The 12,897-nt window shown below is 40.0% G+C and overlaps 1 protein-coding gene across 5 annotated transcripts in view; it reads right to left on the bottom strand.

Moving 5' to 3' along the window:
• UGGT1 (UDP-glucose glycoprotein glucosyltransferase 1) overlaps positions 1 to 12,897 on the bottom strand; it is a 113,849-nt gene that overhangs the window by 10,102 nt on the left and 90,850 nt on the right. For all 5 annotated transcript variants that reach the window (XM_032263948.1, XM_032263946.1, XM_032263945.1 and 2 more), the window contains 7 exons: positions 11,303 to 11,387; positions 10,264 to 10,352; positions 9,621 to 9,725; positions 8,326 to 8,410; positions 6,809 to 6,991; positions 5,597 to 5,757; positions 4,108 to 4,222 (listed from right to left, as the gene is read on the bottom strand). In XM_032263948.1, coding sequence (XP_032119839.1) covers positions 4,108 to 4,222; positions 5,597 to 5,757; positions 6,809 to 6,991; positions 8,326 to 8,410; positions 9,621 to 9,725; positions 10,264 to 10,352; positions 11,303 to 11,387 — 823 coding nt within the window. The remainder of the gene's footprint in view (positions 1 to 4,107; positions 4,223 to 5,596; positions 5,758 to 6,808; positions 6,992 to 8,325; positions 8,411 to 9,620; positions 9,726 to 10,263; positions 10,353 to 11,302; positions 11,388 to 12,897) is intronic.

Raw genomic sequence — 12,897 nt, forward strand, 5'->3', positions numbered from 1 at the left:
TTATTGTGCCTTAGCTTCCTGAGTAGCTGGGACTACAAGGGGTCACCACCACACCTGGCCAATTTTTGTATTTTTACAAAACATGAGGTTTTGCCATGTTGACCAGGCTGGTCTCAAACTGCTGAACTCAAGTGATCCACCCATTTTGGCCTCACAAAGTGCTGGGATTCCAGGCATGAGCCATTGCGCCCAGCCAGTTGAGGGGAACTTAAACAAATGCAGTGCATCAGTGATGCAGCTGCTCATTATGGATCACATGCTAATCACAAATGTTCAGAATGGAAAAAGTCCCCACCAAAGCCTTAGAGAAATTATTTAAAACTATACATTTTAGAGGATCCATAAAATATCGCCCATAATAAGCAGCTGAAAAGCTTTGGCTTAAAACTTAAAAGAGCCTGCACCTAAACCTCCCTTCATTAGGGCAATCCTAAGAAAAATACTCCTACTGACTTCTGAAAGTCAACTAAATAGAGTGGTGGTTCGTAAATTTTACAGTCTCCTGTCAAGGAAGCTTTGAATCTACCTTGTCTATTGAGACTTGATCCCAAATAGATGACATTATTTTTTCTAGCCAATTCTACTCTAAACTTTAAACCTTTTTTCTGAGGAGACCGTCTGACTTTGCCACAATAAAATGTTCCATCGTCCTAAGCTTTACATGGAACAGAGAAATGTACAGAAATTATTAACTGTCATACTTGTAAAAAATGTTCCATGATGGTACAAAAATAAATAGATGATACTTCTCTACAAAACCCTGTCAACAAACCAAAAATTTAAAATAGCTGCTGAAGTTGGTAGATCACTTGAGTCCAGGAGTTCCAAGACCAGCCAAGGCAACATGGCAAAACCCCATCTCCATAAAACATACAAACAATTAGCCAGGCCTGGTGGTACGAGTTTGTTGTCCCAGCTACTCAGGAGGCTGAGGTGGGAGGATTGCCTGAGCCAGGGAATTCAAGGCTGCAGCGAGCCAGGATCGATCCCATCACTACACTCCAGCCTGGGTGACAGAGAGAGACCTTTTCTCAAAAAAAGAAAAGAAAAGAAAAAAGCTGGATTAGGATATTAAATACTCATCTTGATTTATCTTAATTTCACTTCAAGTCTTACAAACTGTTGACCTTGTGGCACTGCTACAGAAAGCTGAATCAACACAGTATCAGTTCCAACTCTGTGCTGTGCTTGAAAAATAGTAGAACTCCACTTTCAGCATTTGGGGACTAGAGAAATGAGACTAGCACCCCTCCTGAGGAAAACTAGAATAGCTGAATGAATTACAAAAAGCAAACACCTTTTGAAGGCACCAGAGAACTATAAGACAATAATTACTAAATGAGGGGAGAACTAAGAACAGAAAAGATAACCCCGGAATTGGGTTTTTCCCTCTGGATCTATGCTGCTACGCAGGCCTGAGGTAATGAAGATTTGTATATAAGATCTGCGGTGGTTGAGGGGCGTTCTAGTGAAACCCTTTGCTTTGGTTTGGTGTACCAAAAGAATACACATCACGATTTAGAGTAAGCCAAAAAAGGCCTGAGAAAAATGCAGCTCAACTTCCAGTCATCAGAATCCTTAAAATGGATTAAAATAATCCTGGATAGCCAGGGCCCCCAAGTTTCTGAAAAAAAGTGTGACAAAACAAAACAAATACTGTTGTATGGTATCGTTTTTGAACTCAAATTATGCCCCAAACTAATTCTGCAAAATAACAGAATAACAGAAATAATACAACAGAATCAGATCCACAGTAGCTCCATCAATTAGAAGATACCAGGTATCACATAAATTTTAAAGTAAGTAGAGCTGGGCACTGTGGCTCATGCCTGTAATCCCAGCACTTTGGGAGGCCAAGTGGGAGGATCCCTTGAGCCCGAGAGTTCAAGACCAGCCTGGGCAACACAGGGAGATTCTACGTCTACAAAAAAATAAACAAAAAACTAGCCAGGCATGGTGGTGAGTGCCGGTAGTCCCAGCCACTCAGAGGCTGAGATGGGAGCAGTGCTAGAGCCTGGGAAATTGAGGCTGCAGTGAACTATGATTGTGCCACTGAACTCCAGCCTAGGTAACAGAGTGATATCCTGTCTCTGAAAAAAAGAAATAAAGCCAATCTTACACAAACCAGTTACAAGTAAATGGAAAAGAATAAAATCCAACTTATTCTGTGAAGTCACCATAGCCTTGCCTTGATAGGGATATTACAAACCAATGTCACACAAAAACATAAACGAAAAAATCTTAAATACTAGCACAAAGAATCCAGCAATATATAAAAAAGGTAATAAATAATGACCAAGTTGGTATATAATACGTTTTATAATTCAGAGATTATATTTAGATACATAATTTGTCAGCAAACACAAAGAAAATAACTCAGAAAGATATAGTAAAATTAAAATGATATACTAGAAAATACTTAACACAAAACAAGGCAGTAATGAAGAAACTGAGGAACAAAAAAGATGTAACACATAGAAAACAAATAAGAAATGACAGCTCTAAATCCTCCCTCATTAATAATTGCATTAAATGTAAATGGATTAAACTCTCCAATAAAAAGCCACAATGGGATGTCAGTTCACACCCACCAAAATAAGACTGCCAATACGTCAAAACATGGAGCAACAGGAATTCTTACACACCTAATGGGAATGTAAATTAGAACTACGCTGAAAAACTTTGGAATTGGCTACTAGAGATACACATATCTGATGACCCAGCAGTTCCACTTGTAGTTGTATAAACAATTGGAATAGTACACACGTGCAAGAGTAGTCACAGTGGCAATATCCATGGAAGTCAAAATTGAAAACAACCCAAATGTGAATGGATAAATAAAACATACCACTACACACAGCAACATGGATGAATCACACAACATAATGCTGAGCAAAAGTTGGACTCAAAAGAGTTCATCTGGTGCAGTGGCTCACACCTATAATCCCAGCACTTTGGGAGGCCAAAGAGGGTGGATCACTTGAGGTCAGGAGTTTGAGACCAGCCTGGCCAACATGGTGAAACCCTGTCTCTACTAAAAATACAAAATTAGCCAGGCACGGTGGTACACTCCTATAATCCCAGTTACTCAGGAGGCTGAAGCAGGAGAATCGCTTGAACTCGGGAGGTAGATGTTGCAGTGAATGCAACCCAGATCATGCCACTGCACCCCAGCCTGGGCAACAGAGCAAGACTCCATCTCAAAAAAAAAAAAAAAGAAAGAAAGAAAGAAAGAAGGAGTTTTATTATTCCACTGAGATACAGGCGAAGAAAATGAGCAAATTAAACTAGTGTTTAAGGATACATGCTTATGCTTAAACAGTAAATCTACACACAAAGAAAAGCTAATGATTACCATAAAAGTCATGATGCTAGCCACTTTTGTTAGGAAGGAAGGGTGGCTTCTGGGATGTTAATAATGTTCTATTTCTTGAACTAGGTTGTGGTATATGGGTATTTGCTTCGTAAGAATTCCTGGATGTATGTGAATATGTATTTGTTTTATATACTTTTCTTTATGGATGCTACATATCACAATAAAGGTTTGAAAAAATTTAAGTAGACTTCAGCGAAACAAAATGCTTAAAATATGTGAAATATGTATCTAAAACCCTTAAACTACAATCTCACCTCTGAAAAATGCTTAACATTAACAAACAGTAATTTAGCTAGCCTCTAAATACACCATGGTTTCTGACATAAAAAAAGGGGGAAACTGTGATACTTTACTGTGATTCTATACTATGAATCCTGAGCTATTTAGTTCCTACAGTAGGAAAACAAATTGACTCTAGCAGGTAGAGAAACAAATCTATGAGATTAGTTTGAGTACAAAATACAAAGACATGGTAATGGTTCAGAGAGGCAGCATTCTCCTTCCATCTCTCTCCCCAACCAGCATCAGATCTATGACATTTTTCATGCTGATATATCTACTCTTGAAGGCAGATAAAAATCTCTCTCTCTCTCTCACACACACACACACCATGAGAAAACAAGACACCATCTTGAGAAAGGAGAGAAGTAAAGACACAAATAATACTTCATTTTCTGATGCAACACTGTATACCTGTCACTCAAAGTTAACCATAAAAAATGGATACTTACTTGATCAAGATTTGAAAGGCTGTTAGGATCTTGACTCAGACCTTGGTACTGTCCCCTGAGTCTGTCACCAGCAGCTATTTTCCTAAACTTCTTCAGATCCACAACATATAGTGCACTGAATAAAGAAGACCCACTTGTTACAATCAACCATGGATTATGACAGGAAAACTAAACCCACTAAGTAATGGAACAGGTCACTAGCCAAATATTCTGGCTTTTCTTTGAAAAGGTATGCTGTGGCCCTACAGTGGAGTTAAAGTGTGCTACTTTAAAGATCTCTAAGAAAGTCACTGTAAAATTTATACTGTGCTATGCTTTTGTCACTGTTCCATATTTGTCATCCAAAAGAATCTCTGACAAAAGATTTCTAGCAAATGCAGCAGTAATAAATAAAAGCCACAGTAACTGGTAAATGAGCATTATTCAATGATATCCTGATGATGTCTTCAATGTTATAAGGGGAAAACCCCAGTGTTATTATAGTCCTTACAGTTCTTTTGGACCAGGAACATAAAGAAGGAAACTGCAATCACTACACCCCAGTAGTGATCTCTGCATGTGCCACTTTCTACAGGTTCCTCTTCCCTGCACATCCTCCAAATCACACTTCTCACAGAGAAAATAATGGAGTGCTCATTAGAAATCTAACACACACACTGTTAGACCTAAAGGGTCTACTTCTAGGAATTTATCCCACAAATATATCTGAGATATGAAAAATCATTTATTTAGCAGATTATACATTGCAACATTGTAGGTCATAGGAAAAAACTATAAATAACACACACACTGGAATAATATGCAGCTATGAAAAGGAATAAGGTATCTCTCGATATACTGAGAAGATGTATATGACATTAAGAAAAAAAAAGCCAAGTTACAAAATGTATAAATAGGCAGCATATTTTGTGTAAAACAAGAATACACGTTCACAGTTGTTTATGTAAGAAGAACATCTGGAAGGATAGGCAGTAAATAAGTTGGGAGGTTATCTGTTGTGAGAGCAGGAACTGAGTAGGAAAGAGAGAGACAGGATTAGGAGTTTTTTTTACACCATGCATTTTTCAGGTGTGATTTTTTGAGATAGAGTCTCACTCTGTTGCCCAGGCTGCAGTGCAGTGGTGTGATCTCAGCTCACTGCAACCTCTGCCTCCTGGGCTCAAGAGATTCTCCTGCCTTAGCCTCCTGAGTAGCTGGGATTACAGGCACCTGCCATTACGCCTGGCTACTTTTGTATTTTTAGTAAAGATGAGGTTTCATCATGTTGGCCAGGCTGGTCATGCACTCCTGACCTCAGGTGATCCACCTGCCTTGGTCTCTCAAAGTGCTGGGATTACAGGTGTGAGCCACTGCACCTGGCCACTGTGTATTTTTTTTTAATTTTTCTTTTTCAAGCACACTAATGTATTGCCTATTCACAATTTTAACTACACAAAATCAATTTTAAGGAAAACTCCATAACAGTGTTAGGAGTGCTTCTTTTCAGTACCTGATATGATACTTTCGCCCAGCTAAATGACTGGCCCAGTACCCCGACTTCCAGAACCTGTAGCCATCCATTTCTCTTCGGCTGTCACAGAAAGGAGTGTAACCATAAGGAGCACCGTCCAAATTGAAATCTCGTAACTCTTTCAGATCTGTTCGTACAATCTGGAGAATACCAAAAGTCATCTGTTAAGCAACCATGCAGACAGCTCTAATGCAGTTTCCTTAAGATACAGAGTGGCTCACTTAAGGCAGCATGGAGGGCTGCTCAGTGGTTAGTGGTACAGGCACTACCGATGGATACACTTTGATTCCTCCACTTATTAGCTGGTTGACCTCACTAACATGTAAGACACTCGGCAAGGTGTGTGGGAGTAGAAATAAAACAAATTTCAATTGCTTAGCCTTTCTGTGCCTCAGTTTATTCATCTGTAAAATGGAGATAATGATAGTACCTATGTCACAGGGTTGCTGAGAGGAGTAATATGTAAGTTAACATTCGGACGGACAGATGTAGAATAATGCCTTTTCCGTCTTAAGTACTCAACAAGGATTAAATGTGGCTATGTTAGAGTTAGGAAGGCAAGCTTCAGGCTGAGCCAGCGGAATAGAATTCCAAAGAGGTGAAGCCTCTGTCCCAGTGACTTTCACACACATTACACCCTTCCATTCAGATGACAGACTCAGGTTTCTGCCCGCTTGGGCTGAAATGGAAGGCTGTGGGCAGAAGAAGAGTTATGCTGTTTTGAGTTTGTATGCTCTAAAATAACATGTTCCCTTTCAGTAAGTCAAATCCTGACAGCTGGAAGAATATCTGGAGGTTCCCTATTGCCAAAGCCATGCATCCACTTGAGCTTCGTTTATCATCAGTGACAATAACTCTATATTTTGGGCAGATAATTAGAAATGATGGCAAGCACTGCTAAATGCTAATTTTCTAATTTTCAGTTTTCGTGTTAAATGAATTAAGTCAGATACAAAAGTGCACACATTATGTTATCACAATGATGTTAAAAAGACACAGAAAAAGATACAAAGGAGATAAACTAAACGCAAATTTAAAAAGTGATCACATCTGTGCAATACATGTTTCCACATTTTCTAAATGTAAAATAAGCATGTCCTTTTTCATAACTGAAAAGAGAGCATTTAAAAAGAAATAAGTCATTTGTTGTTTTCAATACAAATTGTCAAAACTTGGCCTTTAAGGGCCTACCTGATCAGCATCCACAAACAGGAACTTGTCAACAACTAGTGGGAAAAGTACATCCAGGAAGAGGATCTTGTAACCCCAGATGATGCGCTGCTTTTCAGTCTGTTGATGAAGCCACCGGGGCCACTTGTACTGAACAAGCTCATACTGGAAATTGTATTCATTTGCCATGTAAGGTATAAACTCCTATTTGTAGACAGGGGGAACAACAAATAATCATTTCTTCTGATTGAGAAAACTGCTTTCATAATGTAAGCCAACCACCATGATACAGGACAAATAAAAGACATTTATCAAAACAGTGATCTTACAAAGACTGGCCCTAACCCACTCATAACAATATAGAAGAGTAGATGTAAACCTCTGTCAAATCCCCATTTCTTTTTTTTTGTTTTTGAGACGGAGTTTCGCTCTTGTTACCCAGGCTGGAGTGCAATGGCGCGATCTCGGCTCACCACAACCTCCGCCTCCTGGGTTCAGGCAATTCTCCTGCCTCAGCCTCCTGAGTAGCTGGGATTACAGGCATGCGCCACCATGCCCAGCTAATGTTTTGTATTTTTAATAGAGACGGGGTTTCACCATGCTGACCAGGATGGTCTCGATCTCTTGACCTCGTGATCCATCCGCCTCGGCCTCCCAAAGTGCTGGGATTACAGGCTTGAGTCACCACACCCGGCCAAATCCCCATTTCTTTATGACTTCTGGTCACCAGATGAAATGACAGAATGTTCAAGAGAAGGATTTTAGATTTATGTCCCTCTGTGTGTGTTTTTACAGCACATGAATTTTAAGTCCATTTGTCTAAACTTGATTTCAGTAAAGCATTTGTTGAGCTTGACGACAAGCCTTCCTAAAGGCCAGATCTGACCCAGGGAATAACATGGCAAAGCCAGAACTCTGGACAAATGTGTTGCCCTTAATGAATAAGTCTTTCAGATTCTAAGTACAAGCACCTTTAGGGGGCCAGCAGTAAAGTGCTTATCAAGGAGAATGGTTACTGAATATATTAAACGTCATTTAGTAAATTCTACAGAAAAAAAAAGGATGCAAATAAATCAACTTAGATGACAAATACTGGCCGACATAAATAATGCAGAAAACATTTCAAGAACATGTTTTGCTTTGCACAGAGGAAGCATTACTTCCATACATCATCTGGGAGTGGTTCATGTTAACACCAATCATTCTCCTCAGTGTAAACCATTGTTGTGCTTTCTACATTAAAGCAGGCATGCAGGCTTCAGAGGAAGAAAACATTATCTCAGTAAGACACTGCTCCTAACAGCAACAACAAAAGATTCTCCTACTGTATTATCCAAGTTTCAAACAGGTCACAATTTAACTGTCTCCCTCAAATAGACCAATCTCGAAGAATAATTAAAATAGAAATATGCAACCAAATTAGGGTATCTTAGTAAATGGAAAATTTGTTCAAGTATACAGATAAAACAGAAGTCATCAAAAATATATAGTAAATATCTCCTTAATAAGAATGTTTTCCCTTTCCCTGTGAAACAAACCTTAAATGTGGGGGACAAGTAATTCTTCAAGAACCAGAATTTCACAGGTGTCTTGGTATTCTTCAGCACAGATAGCATCATTATGCTGCCAAACAAAAGTAGATTATAATAATAGCTTTCCAATGTGTTTTAACCTCAACATTATGTAGAGTCAATCACAAGACACCTAGATGCTCTTTATGGTAGAGCTAACTAATGGCTCAATTAGGCAGATGCTCAGTGATGGAAAAGGAAAAAATGTACTTATTCTAGCTTATAAAGTTATCACTGAAGAGAAGGGGCATTCCTTACCTATAAAACTACACTTAACTGATAGAGGCAAATGTTTTAATTCTGTTACACCTCTAAATAAACTGCTTCATGAACTGATCATTATGGTACGGATGAACACTGGACATTGGGGTAACTGACATCACTCTCCAAAAATCCCTGTCATGCGACAGCAGCAACTGGTACTAAGGGAAGAATGTGTAATCACAGCACCTCCGGGAGCCTACACAGAGGCCCTGCTTGAGAGAGGGAGGTTACCAGCTCAGGCCTCCTTACTCAGAAAATAAAACCACATTTTGAATCAAGTAATGTAATCAAATTCAGTTGTTATTAGTGTCACTATTTTAGGTAGGATATTATTTCTTGGAAATAAAAGGGCTAAAAATAAGACAAACGACATTTTGATCTTCTATACTAGATCTGCAGTGAAAAATTAAGAGTGAACAGAACCCTGGTAATGAGAAAAGTCACTCTCGGGCTTTCCTCACTGTAACAAGGTACTCCCAAGTGCCTTTGGTGACCACTACATCAACCAGCCCTAGCCCATGGCCTCTTCTGGCTCTGGCTGTGTGACCTTAGACAAGTCCCTTCACACTTGGGGCCTCAGCTTCTTTATAAAATAGAAGTGCTCATATTTAAGAACTAAGATGTCTCCCAGCTCTAAAATGCTGTGAGTCTTTTTCATGGTTCTGTTCTCATTCTATTCTCTATGTCAGCCTCCTAACCTCTGGGTTAAGCAATGTCTGGCAAGCAGTAAACAGCACAGTCCATGAATGTGTATTATTTAACAGTGATGTTAAAGGGCTACAGCCTTGTGATATCCAGAGGCACTGACTACATAGCTCAACTTCACAGAGTTGACGGGATCAAAACAAATACATTTATAAATGGCAAGCTACTCACAAAGCTCAGAGTGCTTCAAAGACACAGAAGTATAATGAGCAGAATCCCACAAAACCTTTTCGCTCTAAATAAGAACACTGACAAATTCATATATATATAGTGAAATAATCAACAAGACTGACCGAAGAAATCTTTCGTAGAGGTGACCAGATGCAACGGAGAAAATATTAATTATGTCATCTTTATCTTGCTTCACTTCCTCAGTCTTCTGTCCTCCTGTAAAGCCCCTATAACAATAAGGGCAAAAACAAGACCACCTGAAATACTGGTACGGACGCAGTCTTTCAAAGTAAGAGGAAAGAGATGGCGCTTCCCATCCTTCCCTAGCAGATAAGCTGCAGCAGGAGTGGTTATGAAGCTTCCCTCACATCCTAGAGAGAGCACAAGACCGACAAAACCAACCTATGGGGAAAACAAAAAGAATATTCACTCCCCAACAGTGTCGCTTTAGGAAGAGACTGAACCAGAATGCAACTTATACAACAGGAGACAAATTGAACAAGGAGCAGTCAAATTTCCGAAGAGCCGGCACAGGCAGTGAGAGTCACAAAGTATGGAGCAGAAGTAACTGCTGCATTAGGAGAACCTCTTTTGGGTTAATCAAGTGTAAAATACCCATCTATGCCAAATTCAAGTGCGAGATGTAGCTGCACAATGTAGAATGTGAAAGGCCCAGACAGGATCACAAGATGCAAAAAGGAGGGATGGGTAGTGCTTCTATCTCAGTTTTTCTTAAAAACCTAACTCTTTATAATGTCAATTTACCATTTGAAGGAATCCCAAAATCCAGATTCATTCTCATTCGTTCCATCACTCAGCAAGTCTTCGTTCACCATGTCTGCCTTCTTCTGAACCTGCAATCAAATGTGATAAACCTTACTCCCAGTACGTCTCACAGGCATAAAACTGCCTCTCATTGGATGTATACTGTGAGCCTGCCATTAACAGAGAATTATTAATCAATTCTCTCACAAACAGGCACAACCCCACCCAGAGTCTAGAAGGATTCATTAGAAGTATCTTCATCAGGACATTCACATCATAACCTTATGTGAGGAGAGAGCAACCTCTTTTAATTAGACCAGCCCCATTTTCAGCTTGCAACATAGGCAAAGAACCGCAAATTCAACTGTGCAAGAAATACAGTCTGAGTGAAAGCAGAAGCACGACTCAATGACCAACAGCTAGTTCCAGAGAAGAGTGTGGTTGCTGGGGCTCCAGCTGTTGGGAGGGAGGTATTTCACGTAATGACCAGTTTTCAGGATTCACTAGCACAAACAGGGGTTGCTTCTCGGCAGCACTGTGACCATTTTTCTGCTCAACAATGCATGGTCTGTTTTAGGTTTCACTGTGTGTAATGAGTATTTATTCCAGAATATACTCTACTTGAATTTAGGCACTAAGAACTTCAAAATTCTGAGAATGGAAAGTAGAAGTCAACAGAAATTAAATAGGACTATCATTTTATTATCACTGTTGAAAATTTTCATTGCCATTTCCCCCAATATCCTGAGGAGAGAATCCTCAACAACACTATGAATTGTGGCCATATAAACAAGATAGCATCTATGAAAACATTTTATATAAAATGGGACATGTTCTGCTCACTGAGATTACCCAAAAGGTACCACCTTTCAGTTGAGGAAAGCCACAAACTCACATTTACGAAGACATTTTGCCTTAAAGCAGTATCTCTACAATTGCCACAGCAAATTCCAAAGAGACTCTTGGGCTGGTTCCAAGATACATATTTTTACATGACAGCTGTCTAATAACAGAATGCCACTACTTTTACCAAACTCACCTTCACTTTAATAATTTTGCTTTTGAAGTTGTTGAGGACGATAACCACCTCATCAGCATCAGGGGGAGAATCGGTGCCATCATGGCTTTGCAAGAAAAGAAAGACATATTACAAGGCACAATTCTCAAAAGGCAGCAAATGTTCTCAGAGCATCTGAGTCCATCATGTTTCTCATAAAGGAGTTTTCCAGATCAAACTATCTTCTTGCTCCTTAAGCTCCTTCCAGCTGCACAGAAGAAAGTGTTGAAATCTTCTCTCTTTATATAGGGTGCGTGCCCAAACCTCCTTCATGAGTCCTCCTTCAAATTACCCATCACACAGTGAGAGGCATCTATGTGTGGCAACCACATGGTGAGTACTAAACAACCACCTGTGTTCACAAGCTCTGAGCCAAGCACAGTGCCTTTGAGTGCAGAGGGAACAGGCCCCTCTCAACTTGAAGTGCACTCCTTCCACATTTTTTTTTTTTTTTTTTTTTTTTTTTTGAGACAGTCTCTCGCTCTGTCCGCCCAGGTTCAAGTGAAGTGGTACAATCTTGGCTCAATGCAACCTCTGCCTCCCAGGTTCAAGTGATTTTCCTGCTTCAACTTTCAAATACCTGAGTTTACAGGTGCCCACCACCACGCCTGGCTAATTTTTGTATTTTAGCAGAGACAGGGTTTCACCATATTGACTAGGCTGGTCTCAAACTCCTGACCCCAAGTGATCCACCCACCTTGGCCTCCCAAAGTGTTGGGATTACAGGCGTGAGCCATCACGCTCAGCAACTAGTCTTTAACTGGAATAGTGTTGTAAAGGAATCTCTTTCTGCCTGGAGGCAACGATAAGTCAAGAACAGGCCCTGTACTCAACCTGGCGTCTGTACACTACAAGAAGAACTATAAAAAACTCTATTTGAAGGCAGACAGGAGCAGAGGAAGAAAAATTAATGTTTCCCTACTAATCAACAGCAATGCCAAAAATTTCCAGCGAAGTGAAGAAAGTCATAATTATAATAGGAATTCACTGCATTTGCTGTCATCTAGCAGAGAGTAGGGTTCTCAGGCAAAGTAACATTCTGCTGGGGGAGCCCTGAACAGCTAGGAAGAGGGGGCACCACGCTCCTGGGAAGGGGAAAGCTGGCAAGAGCCAGGGCACCCAAAAGAGAAGGAATTTGGAAGTGCATCCAAAACTTTTTAAAACCCTACCTGAAGAAGGTGTTATTTGGAAGAAGATCTTCTACTTTTTACAACGATGTTATTATAATAAAGAATTCTTCTATTTCCTGGGTAAGAACCAGGCACTAATCCGCTGTTTCACGTGTGTCACTATGGAGCTAAGGCAAGGACATACTACAGGTTGCTTCAAATGCACTCTAATGGAAATCATCCCCTAAACAAATTAGCAGGAAGTCTTTTCACACAGCTTAAAACTAATTTAAATTGTGTTAAGCAGAACTGATACCAAACTTTTTTAAAGGCAACATTTATTTTTTTTTGAGACTGAGTCGTCTCACTGTGTCATCCAGGCTGGAGCGTAGTGGCACGACCTTGGCTCACTGCAACCTCTGCCGCTCAGGTTCAAGCAATTTTCCTGCCTCAGTGTCCTGAGTAGCC

This window comes from Sapajus apella, unplaced genomic scaffold, assembly GCF_009761245.1.
Source record: "Sapajus apella isolate SASKATOON/1434 unplaced genomic scaffold, GSC_monkey_1.0 scaffold140, whole genome shotgun sequence".
Lineage (NCBI taxonomy): Eukaryota > Metazoa > Chordata > Mammalia > Primates > Cebidae > Sapajus > Sapajus apella.